Source organism: Leuresthes tenuis, unplaced genomic scaffold (genome assembly GCF_036924035.1).
Source record: "Leuresthes tenuis unplaced genomic scaffold, fLeuTen1.0.hap1 SCAF_18, whole genome shotgun sequence".
In the NCBI taxonomy this organism is placed as follows: domain Eukaryota; kingdom Metazoa; phylum Chordata; class Actinopteri; order Atheriniformes; family Atherinopsidae; genus Leuresthes; species Leuresthes tenuis.
In genome coordinates, this window is record NW_027325372.1 from 15,383,637 (window position 1) to 15,409,590 (window position 25,954).

The 25,954-nt window shown below is 38.1% G+C and overlaps 5 protein-coding genes and 1 pseudogene across 5 annotated transcripts; 5 read left to right on the forward strand and 1 right to left on the reverse strand.

Moving 5' to 3' along the window:
• The first annotated feature begins 650 nt into the window (after positions 1 to 650).
• Positions 651 to 5,592, forward strand: LOC140274720 (C-type mannose receptor 2-like). Its single transcript, XM_072370088.1, has 3 exons — positions 651 to 1,122; positions 3,054 to 3,113; positions 5,099 to 5,592. Exons 1-3 carry the CDS (start codon positions 651 to 653, stop codon positions 5,590 to 5,592), a joined length of 1,026 nt encoding a protein of 341 aa, XP_072226189.1.
• A 3,572-nt stretch (positions 5,593 to 9,164) lies between these two features.
• On the forward strand, positions 9,165 to 9,644 carry LOC140275613 (ladderlectin-like). Its single transcript, XM_072371129.1, has one exon. The coding sequence runs from the start codon at positions 9,165 to 9,167 to the stop codon at positions 9,642 to 9,644; it is 480 nt and encodes a 159-aa protein (XP_072227230.1).
• A 5,591-nt stretch (positions 9,645 to 15,235) lies between these two features.
• LOC140274721 (ladderlectin-like) lies at positions 15,236 to 15,715 on the forward strand. The gene has a single exon (XM_072370089.1). It carries the CDS (start codon positions 15,236 to 15,238, stop codon positions 15,713 to 15,715), a length of 480 nt encoding a protein of 159 aa, XP_072226190.1.
• A 3,674-nt stretch (positions 15,716 to 19,389) lies between these two features.
• On the forward strand, positions 19,390 to 19,869 carry LOC140275652 (ladderlectin-like). Its single transcript, XM_072371156.1, has one exon. The coding sequence runs from the start codon at positions 19,390 to 19,392 to the stop codon at positions 19,867 to 19,869; it is 480 nt and encodes a 159-aa protein (XP_072227257.1).
• Positions 19,870 to 21,707: 1,838 nt separating this feature from the next.
• On the reverse strand, positions 21,708 to 22,291 carry LOC140275086 (galactose-specific lectin nattectin-like). Its single transcript, XM_072370474.1, has one exon. The coding sequence runs from the start codon at positions 22,215 to 22,217 to the stop codon at positions 21,726 to 21,728; it is 492 nt and encodes a 163-aa protein (XP_072226575.1). The 5' UTR covers positions 22,218 to 22,291; the 3' UTR covers positions 21,708 to 21,725.
• A 974-nt stretch (positions 22,292 to 23,265) lies between these two features.
• On the forward strand, positions 23,266 to 24,105 carry LOC140275061 (ladderlectin-like; annotated as a pseudogene).
• Positions 24,106 to 25,954: the final 1,849 nt, after the last annotated feature.

Sequence of the window (25,954 nt, forward strand, 5' to 3'; positions counted from 1 at the left end):
AGGTGCTCTCGGGCAGTTTTAGGCCTGAGAATGTACATATTAAAGTTTGGCATACAATAAAACTCATCGGAAGCCCCGATATATGGAAATAGTTCATATTCATCTTCTTCACGTTTATCTAACAGAGGTTGTACTTACATAATATAATTGGCCAGTTATTAGTAACATAAACAGGCCAACCACTGTCCATGTCATGTTCTTTAGGCTGTGATAAGCAACATGTGTGTGTGACTGTTTTTTTAGGCGTGTATCTAATGTGACAGACCTATCTGACAAGATAGAGAAGCTTCATCTAACCAAGTTATTTAGTCCAGTTATGCTTTCTTAAAGTTCTGGACCATTCAAGAACATACATTGCGTAGTATGAGCAGAGTGGACAAGTACAAGATAGGAACATAGATTGTTTTTAGAAACATACAGAGTATGAATACATAATGTCTAAGAACAAAGCCAATCTCAACAGAAAAATTATATTAAGTGCACAGATTAATGATAAGATACCAAAAGTGGAGACGCCCTCTCTGTGTGATATAAAAGAAAGCAGCCTGTCACCTGCCTCTGCAGGATATTTGATGACAAGCATCAGTACAGATCAACTTCAACAAGACATTAACACCTTGTCTTAATTACAGACATAAAACTCCATCAGGATGTTGTTCCTCTTCATGGCTGCTCTGGCTCTGGGTGCAGTGTCTCCTTCAGATGAGAAGGAAATGCTGCTTTGGCAAGGCTGTTGTCCCGAGTCATGGTACAGCTTCAATGGCCGCTGCTACAAGTACATCGCCACTAAGATGACCTGGATTGATGCAGAGCTGCACTGTGTATCACAGGGAGCCAACCTGGTATCTATCCACAGTCGGGAGGAAGAGAATTTTGTCAAACACCTGATCAGAAGCTTTGATCCTGCTGAGAGAGTCAAATGGATCGGACTCACTGATTGTCAGAAGAATGGCGCATGGTTGTGGTCTGATGGCTCTAAATTCGACTTTAAGTTTTGGAATAAAGGACAGCCAAACAACTCTGGAGGGTCACAAGACTGTGTCCAAACCAACTGGAGAAAAAACAAGAAATGGAATGATGTAAAGTGTTCAAATAAATACGCTTTTGTCTGTGCAACTCGCAGCATTTGAGTTCTTCTGATTCCACTCTGTGATTAGACATTTGTTGATTTGGAGAGTTTAATTAAACCTGTGAAACAAAGATGCAAACTGTTCAAGTTTATGTTCAAATTCTTTTAAATTAGAAAGTCTCCAGTTCATGGGAAAAATGTGAATAATCTCAAAATGTTATTTTTGCCTACTTGATTCACTGAGAACTGTAAACACATCTGATGTCACTAACCTGTAAAATGTGTTTAGAAGGGATGCTTTCTCATGTAACTGTGCAATAACATCATTTTATCGTTATCTGCTTACATGTTGCTACGATGATGAAAACAAAAAAAACCCAGTTATTAAACAGGAACTGTTCTTAAACTGAAAGACAAGTAAAGTAATGGAAGGAAGATGATGTCGAGAATAAAGTTATTTGAGAAGAAAATATTGAGGCCTCCCATTCTCCTCTTCTTTGTTCTGAATACGAGACAGCAGATACATCACATCGCTAATAATGTCATCAAGATCTGTGTCATTTTATAAATCAGTATTGATTTATGTCTGTTGCTGATCTAAAACTCTAAAGAATAAAAGGCTTTGGAAAGAGCACATTGGTGGAGTTTAATTGAGTCAATAAGCTTAAAATGTTTTTCTTTTCTTTTTTTGAATAAAAAAAACCTCAAAGTTTATGGCAAAAGACTTTTCAGATGATGATACTGCACCTCTTATTTCATTTACACCGATCAGCCATAATATTGACCCCCCACCTAGTATTGAGTAGGGTTCCCTTCTTCTGCTATAACAGTCCTGACCTGTCGAAACAGGGACTTTACCAGATATTTGTAGGTATGCTGTGGCATCTGAGGTCAAACTGTCAGAAGAAGTTCCTTAAAGTCCTGTAAGTTTTAAGGTCAACACATGATGGATCAGACTTGTTTTTCAGCACATAACAAACTCCTATCAGGGAGTATGGTTTATCTGGTCAGCAACAAAATCTAGGTTAATGGTATGTACAAATGTAACATCCACATAAATGGCAATACCCAAGTTTTCCTTGCTGTAACCTGGACCTGGCTATCAAAGTCATGTGATAGAAGATCTAATTCATCAGACCTGGGCGCCTTCTTTCATTGCTCCACTGATATAACGCTGATGCTCACTTGTCCAGTGTGGGAGCTTATGCTTGAGGACACAGGTCAGCATGGGCACCCAGTCTATCAACACCTGCATTAAGTCTTCACTTTTGGCAAAATATATCCTACCCACAGCCAGGTGTTAATGTGACAAGAGAATCAATGTTTTACTTCTCAGTTGTCATTATGTCATTGTAGCGTGGTACAAAGTGAAGTTGTCCTCCACTACACATTTAATTTGAAAGTCTTTTATTTTTGCAAAAAGCCAAAATTATATATTATTTATCGCGTTACGCCACACACATCTTCACACTCAGGTGTGTGTTCCCGTTCTCCCAGCGTATTCACACAACACAGAACAATTATGAACATCTGCACAAAACATCCAAACAATAATCATGACCGTTATATTGCTATTCCAGACCAGTTGTCTTATTTTGTACATTCAATATCAATTTGTTTCTCCAATACACAATCAGCCATTCATATCTACCAAAATTACCACATTAACGCAATCAATTATGTATCTATCTTAACTTATTTATTTACCTATTAACAATACGCGAACAGTCCGGGCTCTTTACACCGGCTCATAGCTTTCTCCAGCCTTGTGCTTGCTTGCGGTTGCTAGGCAACGAGTACTATCAACTGATAGCCTATTTCCGGACCGTTAGGTTTTATAAACCAGTAAAGTTTATGAACAATATGATATAAAATCCAACAGAGACCATAAACTCACACTTAACACATTCACCCATCAAGCACACAATTACGCGTTACGCCACACACATCTTCACACTTCACACGTGTGTTCCCGTTCTCACAGCGTATTCTCGCGAGATTTCCCTTGTCCCTGTTCACAGTGTAGCGAACCCGCCCTCTGCTGGTGAGACTTAGACACTGCATCACCACATTTGTCAAACAATAAACGAACCTTTCCCGACCAGACCACACACAGACAATTTTCAACACACTCATGACCTTATCTTAATGCAAGTAATATTAAACATATAAATAATAACAATGTTGGTATATCACTGATGGCTCTATATACCACATTATGACGGAAGGTTTTATTTACTTCATACATGCATCACTTTTTTTTTATACAATCTCTTAATGATGAGTATATCAGGGGCTATCTGTGGTTCAGGCCACTTAAACAAATGGAGGGGATGAACTACTGATCTTACAACTGGAAGGCAATGCCTCTACGCCTGAGCTCTGGCAAAAACACTTCTGACACTGCTTGTTTCTTTTTAGTTTCATCATAGTCCTTTTTGAACCATGGTTGATGTTATTTTTTTCAATTTTAGTTTTTTAAAGGATTGTTTTTGTTGTTGCCTTTATTGGCAAGTTGCTCAATAGGAAATGAATGCACAAAGAGAGAGAGAGAGAGAGAGAGAGAGGGAGGACATCTGGCCTTGCTGTTAATTGCTGATATTTTCACATATGTCACATGGACTGAATGTCTGGTCTCAGATCTCCTTCAGGTGGAAATCATAAAGTCTCACTTTGTAAAACATCTTTTGTTCAGACAGTTGTTCAATGGAAGGAGCAAAGACTTTAGATGCTCTGCTCATTTATCTGAAAACTTCTGAACTTTAACTCTTTAAGAGAGCTGTTGAATCTTAATTCAACAACAAAGTTGTACTACAGTCTAGTGTTAAACATTGTGTTCTTACCTGGATTTATTTTGAACATTTTATTGCTTTTTATCTCTTCGTTGCGATACCTGCATTGAAAAAGCTATTTTCAGATTATCCATGTACTTTGGTATTTCTTCCAATCAAATACATTTTAAAATGAATTAATTAATTAATAATAGTTGCTGTAATAGAAAAAATAACTTCTATTATCATTGTAAACTCATCTGCTAAATAACTATGTGTAACTCTGGTGCTCTTAAAGTACAGGCCAATGATCCACTAGCACTCAGAATCTGTAGATAAACGTATTGTTTTGACGGCCCTCACTCTCAGGGCTGAATGAGAGAAGAAGGAAACAGGCTTTAGATGAGATAATCTTAGGGTGAGCGCATTTATGACAAAGCTAAGGATGCCAGAACAGTCGGTCAGTTCTTAATTCTTCACAATTCCAAATCGTTTTGGTTATCTTTACATACATTAGTCAGAGTGGGTGAATACCAGAGGGAGGACCTGATCAAAAAGCTTCTACACAGAGCTTTTTACTCTGTGTGCTGGATCACTGAGGGTTCTCCCAGTCTATTCACTCGCTATAATTCACCAATCTCTGGCCAACCACTGTCCACGTCATGTTTTTAGGGATGTGATAAACAACGTGTGTGTGTGAGGTTGGTTTTAGGCTGGTATCTAATGTAACAGACCTATCTGACAAGATAGAGAAGCTTCATCTGACCCAGTTATTTAGTCCAGTTATGCTATCTTAAAGTCTTGGACCATTCAAGGACATACATTGCGTAGTATGAGCAGAGTGGACAAGTACAAGATAGGAACATAGATTGTTTAGAAGAATACAGAATATGAATACATATTTTATATACGTATTGTATTACGGCAATGCTGTTTAAATTGCACATATGTATACAAAGCTTTGCACTACTGGATTGTTGTTGATGTGTAATTGCATGCCTGTGTTACTGTGCTGAAAAAAAGGCTGATGCCAGAGTTGACTGAAAGTGGCACAGCGGTGTTTGTTGGCTCATGTTCAGATATTGAGGTGTTGCATACAACAGGATTTGGCCAATGATAAGACATGACACTGCAGACACCCTCTCTGAACGATATAAAAGAGTCAGCCTGTCATCTGTCTCTACAGAACTGCTGGGAACAACCACCAGTGCAAATTAATTCCAGCAATACATCAAGACATCTTCAAACAGAGATACGTAAAACGTCAACATGAAGCTGTTCCTCGTCTTGCTTTGTCTGGCTCTGGGTGCTGTATCCGCTTCAGCTCAGGGAGAATTGGCCCTACAACGTAGAAACTGCCCACAGTTCTGGTACAGCTTTAACGGACGCTGTTACAAGTACATCGCCACTAAGATGACCTGGATTGATGCAGAGCTGTACTGTGTATCAGAGGGAGCCAACCTGGTATCTATCCACAGTCAGGAGGAAGAGAATTTTGTTAAATTCCTGATCAGAAACTTTGATCTTGCTGAGGGAGTCAACTGGATCGGACTCACTGATGCTCAGAGGAATGGCGCATGGTTGTGGTCTGATGGCTCTAAAGTCAACTTTAGGTTTTGGAATAGAGGAGAGCCAAACAATGCTGGAGGGTCAGAAGAATGTGTCCACACCAACTGGGGCACAGATAAGAAATGGAATGACAAAGACTGTTCATTTAAATACTCTTTTGTTTGTGCAATTCGCAGCATTTGAGTTCTTCTGATTCCACTCTGTGATTTAACATGTGTTGATTTGGAGAGTTTAATTAAACCTGTGAAACAAAGATGCAAACTGTTCAAGTTCATGTTTAAATTCTTTTAAATTAAAACCTCTCCAGTTCATGGGAAAAATGTGAATACTATCAAAATGTTATTTTTGCCTGCTTGATTCAATGAGAACTGTAAAAACATCTGATGTCACTAACCTGTAAAATGTGTTTAGAAGGGATGCTTTCTCATGTAACTGTGCAATAACATCATTTTATCATTATCTGCTTACATGTTGCTACGATGATGAAAACAAAAAAAAACAAGTTATTAAACAGGAACTGTTCTTAAACTGAAAGACAAGTAAAGTAATGGAAGGAAGATGATGTCGAGAATAAAGTTATTTGAGAAGAAAATATTGAGGCCTCCCATTCTCCTCTTCTTTGTTCTGAATACGAGACAGCAGATACATCAAATCGCTAATAATGTCATCAAGATCTGTGTCATTTTATAAATCAGTATTGATTTATGTCATTTGCTGATCCAAAACTCTAAAGAATAAAAGGCTTTGGAAAGAGCACATTGGTGGAGTTTAATTGAGTCAATAAGCTTAAAATGTTTTCTTTTCTTTTTTTGAATAAAAAAACCTCAAAGTTTATGGCAAAAGACTTTTCAGATGATGATACTGCACCTCTTATTTCATTTACACCAATCAGCCATAATATTGACCCCCCACCTAGTATTGAGTAGGGTTCCCTTCTTCTGCTATAACAGTCCTGACCTGTCGAAACATGGACTTTACCAGATATTTGTAGGTATGCTGTGGCATCTGACGTCAAACTTTCAGAAGAAGTTCCTTTAAGTCCTGTAAGTTATAAGGTCGACACATGATGGATCAGACTTGTTTTTCAGCACATAATAAACTACTATCAGGGAGTATGGTTTATCTTGTCAGCAACAAAATCTAGGTTAATGGTATGTACAAATGTAACATCCACATAAATGGCAATACCCAAGTTTTCCTTGCTGTAACCTGGACCTGGCTATCAAAGTCATGTGATAGAAGATCTAGTTCATCAGACCTGGGCGCCTTCTTTCATTGCTCCACTGATATAACGCTGATGCTCACTTGTCCAGTGTGGGAGCTTATGCTTGAGGACACAGGTCAGCATGGGCACCCAGTCTATCAACACCTGCATGAAGTCTTCACTTTTGGCAAAATATATCCTACCCACAGCCAGGTGTTAATGTGACATGATAATCAATGTCTTCTCAGTTGTCATTATGTTATGACGGAAGGTTTTATTTACTTCCTACATGCAGCACTTTTTTTTATACAATCTCTTAATGATGAGTATATCAGGGGCTATCTGTGGTTCAGGCCACTTAAACAAATGGAGGGGATGAACTACTGATCTTACAACTGGAAGGCAATGCCTCTACGCCTGACCTCTGGCAAAAACACTTCTGACACTGCTTGTTTCTTTTTAGTTTCATCATAGTCCTTTTTGAACCATGGTTGATGTTATTTTTTTAAATTTTAGTTTTTTAAAGGATTGTTTTTGTTTTTGCCTTTATTGGCAAGTTGCTCAATAGGAAATTAATGCAGAAAGAGAGAGAGAGAAAGAGAGGGAGGACATCTGGCCTTACTGTTAATTGCTGATATTTTCACATATGTCACATGGACTGAATGTCTGGTCTCAGATCTCCTTCAGGTGGAAATCATAAAGTCTCACTTTGTAAAACATCTTTTGTTCAGACAGTTGTTCAATGGAAGGAGCAAAGACTTTAGATGCTCTGCTCATTTATCTGAAAACTTCTGAACATTAACTCTTTAAGAGAGCTGTTGAATCTTAATTCAACAACAAAGTTGTACTACTGTCTAATGTTAAACATTGTGTTCTTACCTGGATTTATTTTGAACATTTTATTGCCTTTTATCTCTTCGTTGCGATACCTGCATTGAAAAAGCTGTTTTCAGATTATCCATGTACTTTGGTATTTCTTCCAATCAAATACATTTTAAAATAAATGAATTAATTAATAATAGTTGCTGTAATAGATAAAATAACTTCTATTATCATTGTAAACTCATCTGCTAAATAACTATGTGTAACTCTGGTGCTCTTAAAGTACAGGCCAATGATCAACCAGCACTCAGAATTTGTAGATAAACGTATTGTTTTGACGGCCCTCACTCTCAGGGCTGAATGAAAGAAGAAGGAAACAGGCTTGAGATGAGATAATCTTAGGGTGAGCGCATTTATGACAAAGCTAAGGATGCCAAAACAGTCGGTCAGTTCTTAATTCTTCACAATTCTAAATTGTTTGGTTATCTTTATTTAACCCAAGAGCGAGCCATCATTACTGTAACTCAAATAGGAAAACTGTCTATATGAATGTTTACTCCATCAACAAATGATGATAAAACAGCAGCGAAGAAGATAATAATCAGGACTCTTCGCTCCCAGCTTGACTCCCTGCTTGTCAGACTCTCCCACTGGATCCCAGACATGGTGATCTGGCCAGACAAGCCCCTCTCTTTCAGTCAAAGATCAACCTAATGATGGAATTATTTTCAGAAGGACCACCAACCAGAAGTAGTATTTCTGACAATGGATCTGTTGAACTTGAACTTTAGTTGGTAAAATCTGGGAAACTGTTTTAGGAATGTGTGTGGATATGTTTGTGACAGTAATGCTGATAAAACTGAATTGCTCGACAGAAAAGACGTTGGAAGTTTTGATTAGATCAATGAAAATAAATATGCTAAAATCAAATTTGAATTAAAATGACTGAATATTACGTTTTATCAGACATCAAGGTGATCGAACAGCGTTCTTTGGCCAATGTTCAGATATTGTGTTGTTGTGTAGAGCTGAAAGTTTTTGGCTAATGATCTCACTGCTACAAGTACTGAATAGCCTTCAGGTGCTCTCGGGCAGTTTTAGGCCTGAGAATGTACATATTAAAAGTTGGCATACAGCAAAACTCATTGGAAGCCCCGATATATGGAAATAGTTCATATTCATCTTCTTCACGTTTATCTAACAGAGGTTGTACTTACATAATATAATTGGCCAGTTATTAGTAACATAAACAGGCCAACCACTGTCCATGTCATGTTCTTTAGGCTGTGATAAGCAACATGTGTGTGTGACTGTTTTTTTAGGCGTGTATCTAATGTGACAGACCTATCTGACAAGATAGAGAAGCTTCATCTAACCAAGTTATTTAGTCCAGTTATGCTTTCTTAAAGTTCTGGACCATTCAAGAACATACATTGCGTAGTATGAGCAGAGTGGACAAGTACAAGATAGGAACATAGATTGTTTTTAGAAACATACAGAGTATGAATACATAATGTCTAAGAACAAAGCCAATCTCAACAGAAAAATTATATTAAGTGCACAGATTAATGATAAGATACCAAAAGTGGAGACGCCCTCTCTGTGTGATATAAAAGAAAGCAGCCTGTCACCTGCCTCTGCAGGATATTTGATGACAAGCATCAGTACAGATCAACTTCAACAAGACATTAACACCTTGTCTTAATTACAGACATAAAACTCCATCAGGATGTTGTTCCTCTTCATGGCTGCTCTGGCTCTGGGTGCAGTGTCTCCTTCAGATGAGAAGGAAATGCTGCTTTGGCAAGGCTGTTGTCCCGAGTCATGGTACAGCTTCAATGGCCGCTGCTACAAGTACATCGCCACTAAGATGACCTGGATTGATGCAGAGCTGCACTGTGTATCACAGGGAGCCAACCTGGTATCTATCCACAGTCAGGAGGAAGAGAATTTTGTCAAACACCTGATCAGAAGCTTTGATCCTGCTGAGAGAGTCAAATGGATCGGACTCACTGATTGTCAGAAGAATGGCGCATGGTTGTGGTCTGATGGCTCTAAATTCGACTTTAAGTTTTGGAATAAAGGACAGCCAAACAACTCTGGAGGGTCACAAGACTGTGTCCAAACCAACTGGAGAAAAAACAAGAAATGGAATGACGTAAAGTGTTCATATGAATACGCTTTTGTCTGTGCAACTCGCAGCATTTGAGTTCTTCTGATTCCACTCTGTGATTTAACATGTGTTGATTTGGAGAGTTTAATTAAACCTGTGAAACAAAGATGCAAACTGTTCAAGTTTATGCTCAAATTCTTTTAAATTAGAAAGTCTCCAGTTCATGGGAAAAATGTGAATAATCTCAAAATGTTATTTTTGCCTACTTGATTCACTGAGAACTGTAAACACATCTGATGTCACTAACCTGTAAAATGTGTTTAGAAGGGATGCTTTCTCATGTAACTGTGCAATAACATCATTTTATCGTTATCTGCTTACATGTTGCTACGATGATGAAAACAAAAAAAAACAAGTTATTAAACAGGAACTGTTCTTAAACTGAAAGACAAGTAAAGTAATGGAAGGAAGATGATGTCGAGAATAAAGTTATTTGAGAAGAAAATATTGAGGCCTCCCATTCTCCTCTTCTTTGTTCTGAATACGAGACAGCAGATACATCACATCGCTAATAATGTCATCAAGATCTGTGTCATTTTATAAATCAGTATTGATTTATGTCTGTTGCTGATCCAAAACTCTAAAGAATAAAAGGCTTTGGAAAGAGCACATTGGTGGAGTTTAATTGAGTCAATAAGCTTAAAATGTTTTTCTTTTCTTTTTTTGAATAAAAAAAACCTCAAAGTTTATGGCAAAAGACTTTTCAGATGATCATACTGCACCTCTTATTTCATTTACACCGATCAGCCATAATATTGACCCCCACCTAGTATTGAGTAGGGTTCCCTTCTTCTGCTATAACAGTCCTGACCTGTCGAAACATGGACTTTACCAGATATTTGTAGGTATGCTGTGGCATCTGACGTCAAACTGTCAGAAGATGTTCCTTTTAGTCCTGTAAGTTTTGAGGTCGACACATGATGGATCAGACTTGTTTTTCAGCACATAACAAACTACTATCAGGGAGTATGGTTTATCTGGTCAGTAACAAAATCTAGATTGATGGTATGTACAAATGTAACATCCACATAAATGGCAATACCCAAGTTTTCCTTGCTGTAACCTGGACCTGGCTATCAAAGTCATGTGATAGAAGATCTAGTTCATCAGACCTGGGCGCCTTCTTTCATTGCTCCACTGATATAACGCTGATGCTCACTTGTCCAGTGTGGGAGCTTATGCTTGAGGACACAGGTCAGCATGGGCACCCAGTCTATCAACACCTGCATGAAGTCTTCACTTTTGGCAAAATATATCCTACCCACAGCCAGGTGTTAATGTGACAAGAGAATCAATGTTTTACTTCTCAGTTGTCATTATGTCATTGTAGCGTGGTACAAAGTGAAGTTGTCCTCCACTACACATTTAATTTGAAAGTCTTTTATTTTTGCAAAAAGCCAAAATTATATATTATTTATCGCGTTACGCCACACACATCTTCACACTCAGGTGTGTGTTCCCGTTCTCCCAGCGTATTCACACAACACAGAACAATTATGAACATCTGCACAAAACATCCAAACAATAATCATGACCGTTATATTGCTATTCCAGACCAGTTGTCTTATTTTGTACATTCAATATCAATTTGTTTCTCCAATACACAATCAGCCATTCATATCTACCAAAATTACCACATTAACGCAATCAATTATGTATCTATCTTAACTTATTTATTTACCTATTAACAATACGCGAACAGTCCGGGCTCTTTACACCGGCTCATAGCTTTCTCCAGCCTTGTGCTTGCTTGCGGTTGCTAGGCAACGAGTACTATCAACTGATAGCCTATTTCCGGACCGTTAGGTTTTATAAACCAGTAAAGTTTATGAACAATATGATATAAAATCCAACAGAGACCATAAACTCACACTTAACACATTCACCCATCAAGCACACAATTACGCGTTACGCCACACACATCTTCACACTTCACACGTGTGTTCCCGTTCTCACAGCGTATTCTCGCGAGATTTCCCTTGTCCCTGTTCACAGTGTAGCGAACCCGCCCTCTGCTGGTGAGACTTAGACACTGCATCACCACATTTGTCAAACAATAAACGAACCTTTCCCGACCAGACCACACACAGACAATTTTCAACACACTCATGACCTTATCTTAATGCAAGTAATATTAAACATATAAATAATAACAATGTTGGTATATCACTGATGGCTCTATATACCACATTATGACGGAAGGTTTTATTTACTTCATACATGCATCACTTTTTTTTATACAATATCTTAATGATGAGCATATCAGGGGCTATCTGTGGTTCAGGCCACTTAAACAAATGGAGGGGATGAACTACTGATCTTACAACTGGAAGGCAATGCCTCTACACCTGAGCTCTGGCAAAAACACTTCTGACACTGCTTGTTTCTTTTTAGTTTCATCATAGTCCTTTTTGAACCATGGTTGATGTTATTTTTTCACTTTTGTTTTTTTAAAGGATTGTTTTTGTTGTTGCCTTTATTGGCAAGTTGCTCAATAGGAAATAAATGCACAAAGAGAGAGAGATAGAGAGGGAGGACATACAGCAAAGGACCCGAGTTGGGACTTGAACTGCAGACAGCTGCATCAAGAAGCCTCAGACTGATGAACATCATGCTTGCTTATCATGCTTATTCTCATGCACCACAGTAGTTAACTACGCTCACATATATGCATATGTCATGATTTATGTTTTGATTTATGTCTTGTCTCGTCATTTCGTGTTTTATTTTGAAATCACTAACATCCTCTCGTTTCAGGTTCATTGCCCTTCCTCCTGTGGTAAGTGTCTGATTGTCTTCCCTGATTCCAAAGTGTTTCCACCTTTTCTCCATGGCTCCTCATGTATTCAAATAGTCTGCGTCTCCCTTGTCTTGTGCCTGTATGTTGTCTCTTTCCATGAGCTTCATTACCAGCCCTGTCTTATGCCATAGTTTCCACGAGCCTGCAGTGAGCGGTCCTCCTGCAGAGCTATCTTGTGTTTACAAAATAAACCTCTTTGCTTTTGAGCTGACCCTGCATCTGAGTCCGAGGTCCCTGACAACATACATATGTACAAATGAGTATGTGAGGCAGCTGCCAAACACCATGTCCCAATTTTATGATTTTACAACCACACCTGTGCTATTAATTTGTAGAATCATATGTATAGATGTCTGTTTTGTTATTGTCATTATCATTAATGATAATAATATAATTTAGATCATTCTTGCTATTATTATTTCCACTGTTAATCCTTATACTGTGCCGTCTGCATAATTTATTTTTCCGCACACAAACATACCCATAGACACACACACACTCACATACACACTTGAAAGAAACACCTACACTCAGGGGTCACTTTAATCTCTTTGTTTAAAGTACTATTAGTATTTATTATTATCAACTTTATTTCTCTGTTCCTTTTAATTTTTTTCGTTTGTTTGTCATCATCTTTTCTGTTGTTGTTTTGTAAAATTCTTCCCTCCTGATTGTCACATGTGTGTTACTGACACTTTTCACAAATAAAGGAATATTAAAAAAAAATAAAAAAAATAGGAGCCTCAGCCTCTGTATATGGGATGTCTGCTCAACCAGCCAAGCAAACCGGAGCCACTGGTTGAGGTTTTTTTAACCCGAGAGATGCTAGTTTTTATTGTCTATATGCTACTTTAGAAGTTTGGACACATGTAATTTGCAGGCCAGTTGTTGTTTGATTTTTTTTAATGATTAAGTTGATCAATCAATTTCTAATATAACAAATATGTATTTGCAATAAGAATACATAATAAAGCTCATCCCCATCGCAAAGTCCTCAGCAGTTTCAGGCCTGAATGACTATCGGCCGGTGGTTCTCTGATAGTTATGAAGTACTTTGAGCTGCTGGGGATGGCACTCATCCAGGACAACAGTGACCTCAAGTGACCTTGTTTGAAACTGATTGCACCAAAAAAGCTCTTTTATGACACGATAAAGATGGGATTACGTGTGAAAACAGATGATAAATAGTCCATGCTTAATAGAGCCTAACATCCATTTCTCCAAATCTCTTTACAACATGCGGTCTGTTTTTGTCTTTGATTTCCTTATTTTTGTTAATTTCAGTGGTGCTGAAATTTCAGCCAAACCCTACCTTTTTACATTAGTGATGGAATTATTATGCCTTTTTGTTCCAACAGATAATACAAAGTTTTTGCTGCTGAAAAATTCATCTCAAAACTAATTTCTGTTGTTGTAATCCTACCGCTAAGAAGGGTAGGTCCTAAGCACCATGATGTGCAATGGTCCTATTTTACTTTACACTTAAAATACCTTCTGAGGGATTCAAATTGAAACATTTAGGATAAAACAATAATAATAGCATCTTGCTATATTAAAAGATTGCAATCCTTTCAGGGTCTGTTATTTTATTCAACCCAAGAGCGAGCCATCATTACTGTAACTCAAATAGGAAAACTGTCTATATGAATGTTTACTAAATCAACAAATGATGATAAAACAGCAGCGAAGAAGATAATAATCAGGACTCTTCGCTCCCAGCTTGACTCCCTGCTTGTCAGACTCTCCCACTGGATCCCAGACATGGTGATCTGGCCAGACAAGCCCCTCTCTTTCAGTCAAAGATCAACCTAATGATGGAATTATTTTCAGAAGGACCACCAACCAGAAGTAGTATTTCTGACAATGGATCTGTTGAACTTGAACTTTAGTTGGTAAAATCTGGGAAACTGTTTTAGGAATGTGTGTGGATATGTTTGTGACAGTAATGCTGATAAAACTGAATTGCTCGACAGAAAAGACGTTGGAAACTTTGATTAGCTCAATGAAAATAAATATGCTAAAATCAAATTTGAATTAAAATGACTGAATATTAAGTTTTATCAGACATCAAGGTGATCGAACAGCGTTCTTTGGCCAATGTTCAGATATTGTGTTGTTGTGTAGAGCTGAAAGTTTTTGGCTAATGATCTCACTGCTACAAGTACTGAATAGCCTTCAGGTGCTCTCGGGCAGTTTTAGGCCTGAGAATGTACATATTAAAGGTTGGCATACAGCAAAACTCATCGGAAGCCCCGATATATGGAAATAGTTCATATTCATCTTCTTCACGTTTATCTAACAGAGGTTGTACTTACATAATATAATTGGCCAGTTATTAGTAACATAAACAGGCCAACCACTGTCCATGTCATGTTCTTTAGGCTGTGATAAGCAACATGTGTGTGTGACTGTTTTTTTAGGCGTGTATCTAATGTGACAGACCTATCTGACAAGATAGAGAAGCTTCATCTAACCAAGTTATTTAGTCCAGTTATGCTTTCTTAAAGTTCTGGACCATTCAAGAACATACATTGCGTAGTATGAGCAGAGTGGACAAGTACAAGATAGGAACATAGATTGTTTTTAGAAACATACAGAGTATGAACACATAATGTCTAAGAACAAAGCCAATCTCAACAGAAAAATTATATTAAGTGCACAGATTAATGATAAGATACCAAAAGTGGAGACGCCCTCTCTGTGTGATATAAAAGAAAGCAGCCTGTCACCTGCCTCTGCAGGATATTTGATGATAAGCATCAGTACAGATCAACTTCAACAAGACATTGACACCTTGTCTTAATTACAGACATAAAACTCCATCAGGATGTTGTTCCTCTTCATGGCTGCTCTGGCTCTGGGTGCAGCGTCTCCTTCAGATGAGAAGGAAATGCTGCTTTGGCAAGGCTGTTGTCCCGAGTCATGGTACAGCTTCAATGGCCGCTGCTACAAGTACATCGCCACTAAGATGACCTGGATTGATGCTGAGCTGCACTGTGTATCACAGGGAGCCAACCTGGTATCTATCCACAGTCAGGAGGAAGAGAATTTTGTCAAACACCTGATCAGAAGCTTTGATCCTGCTGACGGAGTCAAATGGATCGGACTCACTGATTGTCAGAAGAATGGCGCATGGTTGTGGTCTGATGGCTCTAAATTCGACTTTAAGTTTTGGAATACAGGAGAGCCAAACAACTATCAAGGGTCAGAAGACTGTGTCCAAACCAACTGGGGAAAAAACAAGAAATGGAATGACATAAAGTGTTCATATGAATACGCTTTTGTCTGTGCAACTCGCAGCATTTGAGTTCTTCTGATTCCACTCTGTGATTTAACATGTGTTGATTTGGAGAGTTTAATTAAACCTGTGAAACAAAGATGCAAACTGTTCAAGTTCATGTTCAAATTCTTTTAAATTAGAAAGTCTCCAGTTCATGGGAAAAATGTGAATAATCTCAAAATGTTATTTTTGCCTACTTGATTCACTGAGAACTGTAAACACATCTGATGTCACTAACCTGTAAAATGTGTTTAGAAGGGATGCTTTCTCATGTAACTGTGCAATAACATCATTTTATCATTATCTGCTTACATGTTGCTACGATGATGAAAACAAACAAATAAAACTTAATTTGTACCCACTTGGGTTCATGAAGTTTATATATGATGTGACCATTGATACATGAACTAAAAGATTTACTCCATCACTTCCACCCGTTTAGGATCAGATTATAAAACAGGAACTGTTCTTAAACTGAAAGACAAGTGAAGTAATGAAAGGAAGATGAGATTGAGAAGAAAATTATTTGAGAAGAAAATATTGAGGCCTCCCATTCTCCTCTTCTTTGTTCTGAATAAGAGACAGCAGATACATCACATCGCTAATAATGTCATCAAGATCTGTGTCATTTTATAAATCAGTATTGATTTATGTAATTTGCTGATCCAAAACTCTAAAGAATAAAAGGCTTTGGAAAGAGCACATTGGTGGAGTTTAATTGAGTCAATAAGCTTAAAATGTTTTTCTTTTCTTTTTTTGAATAAAAAAACCTCAAAGTTTATGGCAAAAGACTTTTCAGATGATCATACTGCACCTCTTATTTCATTTACACCGATCAGCCATAATATTGACCCCCCACCTAGTATTGAGTAGGGTTCCCTTCTTCTGCTATAACAGTCCTGACCTGTCGAAACATGGACTTTACCAGATATTTGTAGGTATGCTGTGGCATCTGAGGTCAAACTGTCAGAAGAAGTTCCTTTAAGTCCTGTAAGTTTTAAGGTCGACACATGATGGATCAGACTTGTTTTTCAGCACATAACAAACTCCTATCAGGGAGTATGGTTTATCTTGTCAGCAACAAAATCTAGGTTAATGGTATGTACAAATGTAACATCCACATAAATGGCAATACCCAAGTTTTCCTTGCTGTAACCTGGACCTGGCTATGAAAGTCATGTGATAGAAGATCTAATTCATCAGACCTGGGCGCCTTCTTTCATTGCTCCACTGATATAACGCTGATGCTCACTTGTCCAGTGTGGGAGCTTATGCTTGAGGACACAGGTCAGCATGGGCACCCAGTCTATCAACACCTGCATGAAGTCTTCACTTTTGGCAAAATATATCCTACCCACAGCCAGGTGTTAATGTGACATGATAATCAATGTCTTCTCAGTTGTCATTATGTTATGACGGAAGGTTTTATTTACTTCCTACATGCAGCACTTTTTTTATACAATCTCTTAATGATGAGTATATCAGGGGCTATCTGTGGTTCAGGCCACTTAAACAAATGGAGGGGATGAACTACTGATCTTACAACTGGAAGGCAATGCCTCTACGCCTGACCTCTGGCAAAAACACTTCTGACACTGCTTGTTTCTTTTTAGTTTCATCATAGTCCTTTTTGAACCATGGTTGATGTTATTTTTTTCAATTTTAGTTTTTTAAAGGATTGTTTTTGTTGTTGCCTTTATTGGCAAGTTGCTCAATAGGAAATGAATGCAGAAAGAGAGAGAGAGAAAGAGAGGGAGGACATCTGGCCTTACTGTTAATTGCTGATATTTTCACATATGTCACATGGACTGAATGTCTGGTCTCAGATCTCCTTCAGGTGGAAATCATAAAGTCTTACTTTGTAAAACATCTTTTGTTCAGACAGTTGTTCAATGGAAGGAGCAAAGACTTTAAATGCTCTGCTCATTTATCTGAAAACTTCTGAACTTTAACTCTTTAAGAGAGCTGTTGAATCTTAATTCAACAACAAACTTGTACTACTGTCTAGTGTTAAACATTGTGTTCTTACCTGGATTTATTTTGAACATTTTATTGCCTTTTATCTCTTCGTTGCGATACCTGCATTGAAAAAGCTGTTTTCAGATTATCCATGTACTTTGGTATTTCTTCCAATCAAATACATTTTAAAATAAATGAATTAATTAATAATAGTTGCTGTAATAGATAAAATAACTTCTATTATCATTGTAAACTCATCTGCTAAATAACTATGTGTAACTCTGGTGCTCTTAAAGTACAGGCCAATGATCAACCAGCACTCAGAATTTGTAGATAAACGTATTGTTTTGCCGGCCCTCACTCTCAGGGCTGAATGAAAGAAGAAGGAAACAGGCTTGAGATGAGATAATCTTAGGGTGAGCGCATTTATGACAAAGCTAAGGATGCCAAAACAGTCGGTCAGTTCTTAATTCTTCACAATTCTAAATTGTTTGGTTATCTTTATTTAACCCAAGAGCGAGCCATCATTACTGTAACTCAAATAGGAAAACTGTCTATATGAATGTTTACTCCATCAACAAATGATGATAAAACAGCAGCGAAGAAGATAATAATCAGGACTCTTCGCTCCCAGCTTGACTCCCTGCTTGTCAGACTCTCCCACTGGATCCCAGACATGGTGATCTGGCCAGACAAGCCCCTCTCTTTCAGTCAAAGATCAACCTAATGATGGAATTATTTTCAGAAGGACCACCAACCAGAAGTAGTATTTCTGACAATGGATCTGTTGAACTTGAACTTTAGTTGGTAAAATCTGGGAAACTGTTTTATGAATGTGTGTGGATATGTTTGTGACAGTAATGCTGATAAAACTGAATTGCTCGACAGAAAAGACGTTGGAAGTTTTGATTAGATCAATGAAAATAAATATGCTAAAATCAAATTTGAATTAAAATGACTGAATATTACGTTTTATCAGACATCAAGGTGATCGAACAGCGTTCTTTGGCCAATGTTCAGATATTGTGTTGTTGTGTAGAGCTGAAAGTTTTTGGCTAATGATCTCACTGCTACAAGTACTGAATAGCCTTCAGGTGCTCTCGGGCAGTTTTAGGCCTGAGAATGTACATATTAAAAGTTGGCATACAGCAAAACTCATCGGAAGCTCCGATATATGGAAATAGTTCATATTCATCTTCTTCACGTTTATCTAACAGAGGTTGTACTTACATAATATAATTGGCCAGTTATTAGTAACATAAACAGGCCAACCACTGTCCATGTCATGTTCTTTAGGCTGTGATAAGCAACATGTGTGTGTGACTGTTTTTTTAGGCGTGTATCTAATGTGACAGACCTATCTGACAAGATAGAGAAGCTTCATCTAACCAAGTTATTTAGTCCAGTTATGCTTTCTTAAAGTTCTGGACCATTCAAGAACATACATTGCGTAGTATGAGCAGAGTGGACAAGTACAAGATAGGAACATAGATTGTTTTTAGAAACATACAGAGTATGAATACATAATGTCTAAGAACAAAGCCAATCTCAACAGAAAAATTATATTAAGTGCACAGATTAATGATAAGATACCAAAAGTGGAGACGCCCTCTCTGTGTGATATAAAAGAAAGCAGCCTGTCACCTGCCTCTGCAGGATATTTGATGACAAGCATCAGTACAGATCAACTTCAACAAGACATTGACACCTTGTTTTAATTACAGACATAAAACTCCATCAGGATGTTGTTCCTCTTCATGGCTGCTCTGGCTCTGGGTGCAGCGTCTCCCTCAGATGAGAAGGAAATGCTGCTTTGGCAAGGCTGTTGTCCCGAGTCATGGTACAGCTTCAATGGCCGCTGCTACAAGTACATCTCCACTAAGATGACCTGGATTGATGCAGAGCTGCACTGTGTATCACAGGGAGCCAACCTGGTATCTATCCACAGTCGGGAGGAAGAGAATTTTGTCAAACACCTGATCAGAAGCTTTGATCCTGCTGAGAGAGTCAAATGGATCGGACTCACTGATTGTCAGAAGAATGGCGCATGGTTGTGGTCTGATGGCTCTAAATTCGACTTCAAGTTTTGGAATAAAGGACAGCCAAACAACTCTGGAGGGTCACAAGACTGTGTCCAAACCAACTGGGGAAAAAACAAGAAATGGAATGACGTAAAGTGTTCAAATAAATACGCTTTTGTCTGTGCAACTCGCAGCATTTGAGTTCTTCTGATTCCACTCTGTGATTAGACATTTGTTGATTTGGAGAGTTTAATTAAACCTGTGAAACAAAGATGCAAACTGTTCAAGTTCATGTTCAAATTCTTTTAAATCAGAATGTCTCCAGTTCATGGGAAAAATGTGAATAATCTCAAAATGTTATTTTTGCCTACTTGATTCACTGAGAACTGTAAACACATCTGATGTCACTAACCTGTAAAATGTGTTTAGAAGGGATGCTTTCTCATGTAACTGTGCAATAACATCATTTTATCGTTATCTGCTTACATGTTGCTACGATGATGAAAACAAACAAATAAAACTTAATTTATACCCACTTGGGTTCATGAAGTTTATATATGATGTGACCATTGATACATGAACTAAAAGATTTACTCCATCACTTCCACTCGTTTAGGATCAGATTATAAAACAGGAACTGTTCTTAAACTGAAAGACAAGTGAAGTAATGGAAGGAAGATGAGATTGAGAATAAAGTTATTTGAGAAGAAAATATTGAGGCCTCCCATTCTCCTCTTCTTTGTTCTGAATACGAGACAGCAGATACATCAAATCGCTAATAATGTCATCAAGATCTGTGTCATTTTATAAATCAGTATTGATTTATGTCATTTGCTGATCCAAAACTCTAAAGAATAAAAGGCTTTGGAAAGAGCACATTGGTGGAGTTTAATTGAGTCAATAAGCTTAAAATGTTTTTCTTTTCTTTTTTTGAATAAAAAAAACCTCAAAGTTTATGGCAAAAGACTTTTCAGATGATGATACTGCACCTCTTATTTCATTTACACCAATCAGCCATAATATTGACCCCCCACCTAATATTGAGTAGGGTTCCCTTCTTCTGCTATAACAGTCCTGACCTGTCGAAACATGGACTTTACCAGATATTTGTAGGTATGCTGTGGCATCTGAGGTCAAACTGTCAGAAGAAGTTCTTTAAGTCCTGTAAGTTTTAAGGTCGACACATGATGGATCAGACTTGTTTTTCAGCACATAACAAACTACTATCAGGGAGTATGGTTTATCTGGTCAGCAACAAAATCTAGATTGATGGTATGTACAAATGTAACATCCACATAAATGGCAAGACCCAAGTTTTCTTAGCTGTACTCTTTTTAGTTTCATCATAGTCCTTTTTGAACCATGGTTGATGTTATTTTTTTCATTAGTTTTTTAAAGGATTGTTGTTGTTTTTGCCTTTATCGGCAAGTTGCTCAATAGGAAATGAATGCACAAAGAGAGAGAGAGAGAGAGAGGGAGGACATCTGGCCTTGCTGTTAATTGCTGATATTTTCACATATGTCACATGGACTGAATGTCTGGTCTCAGATCTCCTTCAGGTGGAAATCATAAAGTCTCACTTTGTAAAACATCTTTTGTTCAGACAGTTGTTCAATGGAAGGAGCAAAGACTTTAGATGCTCTGCTCATTTATCTGAAAACATCTGAACTTTAACTCTTTAAGAGAGCTGTTGAATCTTAATTCAACAACAAAGTTGTACTACAGTCTAGTGTTAAACATTGTGTTCTTACCTGGATTTATTTTGAACATTTTATTGCTTTTTATCTCTTTGTTGCGATACCTGCATTGAAAAAGCTATTTTCAGATTATCCATGTACTTTGGTATTTCTTCCAATCAAATACATTTTAAAATAAATGAATTAATTAATAATAGTTGCTGTAATAGAAAAAATAACTTCTATTATCATTGTAAACTCATCTGCTAAATAACTATGTGTAACTCTGGTGCTCTTAAAGTACAGGCCAATGATCAACTAGCACTCAGAATCAGAATCAGAAACAACACATGTTAAGGCAGTTGAATGGGGCAGTTTTTTTTATTGTGAAGTGCAAACAGTGCGAGATGCACAAACAAAACCTAATGCATGTGAGCACATATTATCGTTCCATTTAAAAGCTGTGCCAAAGTTGGTGTGTCCACAGTGTTCATGTCCTCCAGCATTATCTGGCTGATTTATATCCCATTGGGTAAAACCGACTTTAGACCCATCAGACCACATCCATCCTCCTTCCTTGTGGACATCAGTGAGTCCGATCCAGGTGAATCCTTGAGTTGGATCAATGTTCTTGATCAAGGAAGTGACAAAATTGTGTTCTTCCAGGCTGTGGATAGATACCAGGTTGGTTTCTTCTGATACACAATGAAGCTCTGCTTCCCCCCAGGTCATGTGTGAGGCGACATACTTGTAGCAGCGGCCGTTGAAGCTGTACCAGAACATGGGACAGCTGCCTTGCTGAAGCTGCAGTTCCTGTTCATCTGAAGGAGACGCTGCACTCAGAGCTAGAGCAGCCATGAAGAGGAACAACATCCTGATGGAGTTTTATGTCTGTAATTAAGACAAGGTGTCAATGTCTTGTTGAAGTTTATCTGTACTGATGCTTGTCATCAAATATCCTGCAGAGGCAGGTGACAGGCTGCTTTCTTTTATATTACACAGAGAGGGCCTCTCCACTTTCGGTATCTTATCATTGGTCTGTGCACTTAATAACATTTTCTGTTGCACAACTTGTGACTAAAAACAGAAAGCAACTCAAACAGAGAACGCAGGGGGCCAAATTCTACCAAATAAAATAAGAAGCACGACTAAGTAGAACGCTGACCAACCCAGAACATGAATCTTGAAAAGGTATAAAGATAGGCTGAACTGAACAGAGCAAAACACACCAGATAACAGCACAGATGTGAAATCCGGAATTATTTTAAAACCCTTGTCATCGAAAAGTGGCCACTTGAGGTGGTTTTGGCCATCCAGACACATCCCAGACGCATTGTTTCAAATATGTTCTACTGGGAGGAGGTCACAGAGCAGTCCCAGGACCAGCTGAAGAGATCACATATCTTGGCTGGCTTGGGAGCAACTCAGGGTCATGGTTACATTGAACACACTGTTGATGCTATTTGCTCAATAAGCACTTTGTACCGTTAGCAGCATTGTAGCAATAACATGTGCTTATCTGTAACAGACTGTAAAAAGCATACAATCCCAAGAATGCTTATTTGTTTAACTATTAAAATGTGACAACTGCTTTTTTTTTTCTTCTTTATTTTTCGTGTGTGTGTTGTGTGTCATTTTAGGGGAGTGTATCTTATAGCAATGCTGTTTAAAATGCACATATGTATACAAAGCTTTGCACTACTGGATTGTTGTTGATGTGTAATTGCATGCCTGTGTTTCTGCTGAAAAAAAGGCTGAAAGTTGACTGAAAGTGGCACAGCAGTGTTTGTTGGCTCATGTTCAGATATTGACGTGTTGCATACAAAAGGATTTGGCCAATGATAAGACATGACACTGCAGACACCCTCTCTGAAGGATATAAAAGAATCAGCCTGTCATCTGTCTCTACAGGACTGCTGGGAACAACCACCAGTGCAAATTAATTCCAGCAATACATCAAGACATCTTCAAACAGAGATACGTAAAACGTCAACATGAAGCTGTTCCTCGTCTTGCTTTGTTTGGCTCTGGGTGCTGTATCCGCTTCACCTGAGAAAGAATTGGCCCTACAACGTAGCAGCTGTCCACAGTTCTGGTACAGCTTTAACGGACGCTGTTACAAGTACATCGCCACACAGATGACCTGGATTGATGCAGAGCTGCACTGTGTATAAGAGGGAGCCAACCTGGTATCTATCCACAGTCAGGAGGAAGAGAATTTTGTCAAATACCTGATCAGAAACTTTGATCTTGCTGAGGGAGTCAACTGGATCGGACTCACTGATGCTCAGAGGAATGACGCATGGTTGTGGTCTGATGGCTCTAAAGTCAACTTTAGGTTTTGGAATACAGGAGAGCCAACCAACTCTGGAGGGTCAGAAGAATGTGTCCACACCAACTGGGGCACAGATAAGAAATGGAATGACAAAGACTGTTCATTTAAATACTCTTTTGTCTGTGCAACTCGCAGCATTTGTCCACAGATGCAGAGTTCTTCTGATTCCACTCTGACTTAATATGTGTTGATTTGGAGAGTTTAATTAAACCTGTGAAACAAAGATGCAAACTGTTCAAGTTCATGTTCAAATTCTTTTAAATTAAAACCTCTCCAGTTCATGGGAAAAATTTGAATAATCTCAAAATGTTATTTTTTCCTACTTGATTCACTGAGAACTATAAACACATCTGATGTCACTAACCTGTAAAATGTGTTTAGAAGGGATGTCGAGAATAAAGTTATTTGAGAAGAAAATATTGAGGCCTCCCATTCTCCTCTTCTTTGTTCTGAATACGAGACAGCAGATACATCACATTGCTAATAATGTCATCAAGATCTGTGTCATTTCATAAATCAGTATTGATTTATGTCTGTTGCTGATCTAAAACTCTAAAGAATAAAAGGCTTTGGAAAGAGCACATTGGTGGAGTTTAATTGAGTCAATAAGCTTAAAATGTTTTTCTTTTCTTTTTTTGAATAAAAAAAACTCAAAGTTTATGGCAAAAGACTTTTCAGATGATGATACTGCACCTCTTATTTAATTTACACCGATCAGCCATAATATTGACCCCCCACCTAATATTGAGTAGGGTTCCCTTCTTCTGCTATAACAGTCCTGACCTGTCAAAACATGGACTTTACCAGATATTTGTCCACTGATATAACGCTGATGCTCACTTGTCCAGTGTGGGAGCTTATGCTTGAGGACACAGGTCAGCATGGGCACCCAGTCTATCAACACCTGCATGAAGTCTTCACTTTTGGCAAAATATATCCTACCCACAGCCAGGTGTTAATGTGACATGATAATCAATGTCTTCTCAGTTGTCATTATGTTATTGTAGCGTGGTACAAAGTGAAGTTGTCCTCCACTACACATTTAATTTGAAAGTCTTTTATTTTTGCAAAAAGCCAAAAGTATATATTATTTATCGCGTTACGCCACACACATCTTCACACTCAGGTGTGTGTTCCCGTTCTCCCAGCGTATTCACACAACACAGAACAATTATGAACATCTGCACAAAACATCCAAACAATAATCATGACTGTTATATTGCTATTCCAGACCAGTTGTCTTATTTTGTACATTCAATATCAATTTGTTTCTCCAATACACAATCAGCCATTCATATCTACCAAAATTACCACATTAACGCAATCAATTATGTATCTATCTTAACTTATTTATTTACCTATTAACAATACGCGAACAGTCCGGGCTCTTTACACCGGCTCATAGCTTTCTCCAGCCTTGTGCTTGCTTGCGGTTGCTAGGCAACGAGTACTATCAACTGATAGCCTATTTCCGGACCGTTAGGTTTTATAAACCAGTAAAGTTTATGAACAATATGATATAAAATCCAACAGAGACCATAAACTCACACTTAACACATTCACCCATCAAGCACACAATTACGCGTTACGCCACACACATCTTCACACTTCACACGTGTGTTCCCGTTCTCACAGCGTATTCTCGCGAGATTTCCCTTGTCCCTGTTCACAGTGTAGTGAACCCGCCCTCTGCTGGTGAGACTTAGACACTGCATCACCACATTTGTCAAACAATAAACGAACCTTTCCCGACCAGACCACACACAGACAATTTTCAACACACTCATGACCTTATCTTAATGCAAGTAATATTAAACATATAAATAATAACAATGTTGGTATATCACTGATGGCTCTATATACCACATTATGACGGAAGGTTTTATTTACTTCATACATGCATCACTTTTTTTTTATACAATCTCTTAATGATGAGCATATCAGGGGCTATCTGTGGTTCAGGCCACTTAAACAAATGGAGGGGATGAACTACTGATCTTACAACTGGAAGGCAATGCCTCTACGCCTGAGCTCTGGCAAAAACACTTCTGACACTGCTTGTTTCTTTTTAGTTTCATCGTAGTCCTTTTTGAACCATGGTTGATGTTATTTTTTCACTTTTGTTTTTTTAAAGGATTGTTTTTGTTGTTGCCTTTATTGGCAAGTTGCTCAATAGGAAATAAATGCACAAAGAGAGAGAGAGAGAGAGAGGGAGGACATACAGCAAAGGACCCGAGTTGGGACTTGAACTGCAGACAGCTGCATCAAGAAGCCT

Bases quoted from the DNA above. Each gene is read 5' to 3' on its own strand.
- LOC140275086 (XM_072370474.1), bottom strand. From the start codon at position 22,217: ATGTTGTTCCTCTTCATGGCTGCTCTAGCTCTGAGTGCAGCGTCTCCT.
- LOC140274720 (XM_072370088.1), top strand. From the start codon at position 651: ATGTTGTTCCTCTTCATGGCTGCTCTGGCTCTGGGTGCAGTGTCTCCT. The intron at 1,123-3,053 runs GCATTTGAGTTC...CCGTTCTCACAG, and splicing joins TTTTGTCTGTGCAACTCGCA to CGTATTCTCGCGAGATTTCC. The intron at 3,114-5,098 runs GTGAGACTTAGA...ACAGAGATACGT, and splicing joins AGCGAACCCGCCCTCTGCTG to AAAACGTCAACATGAAGCTG.
- LOC140274721 (XM_072370089.1), top strand. From the start codon at position 15,236: ATGTTGTTCCTCTTCATGGCTGCTCTGGCTCTGGGTGCAGCGTCTCCT.
- LOC140275652 (XM_072371156.1), top strand. From the start codon at position 19,390: ATGTTGTTCCTCTTCATGGCTGCTCTGGCTCTGGGTGCAGCGTCTCCC.
- LOC140275613 (XM_072371129.1), top strand. From the start codon at position 9,165: ATGTTGTTCCTCTTCATGGCTGCTCTGGCTCTGGGTGCAGTGTCTCCT.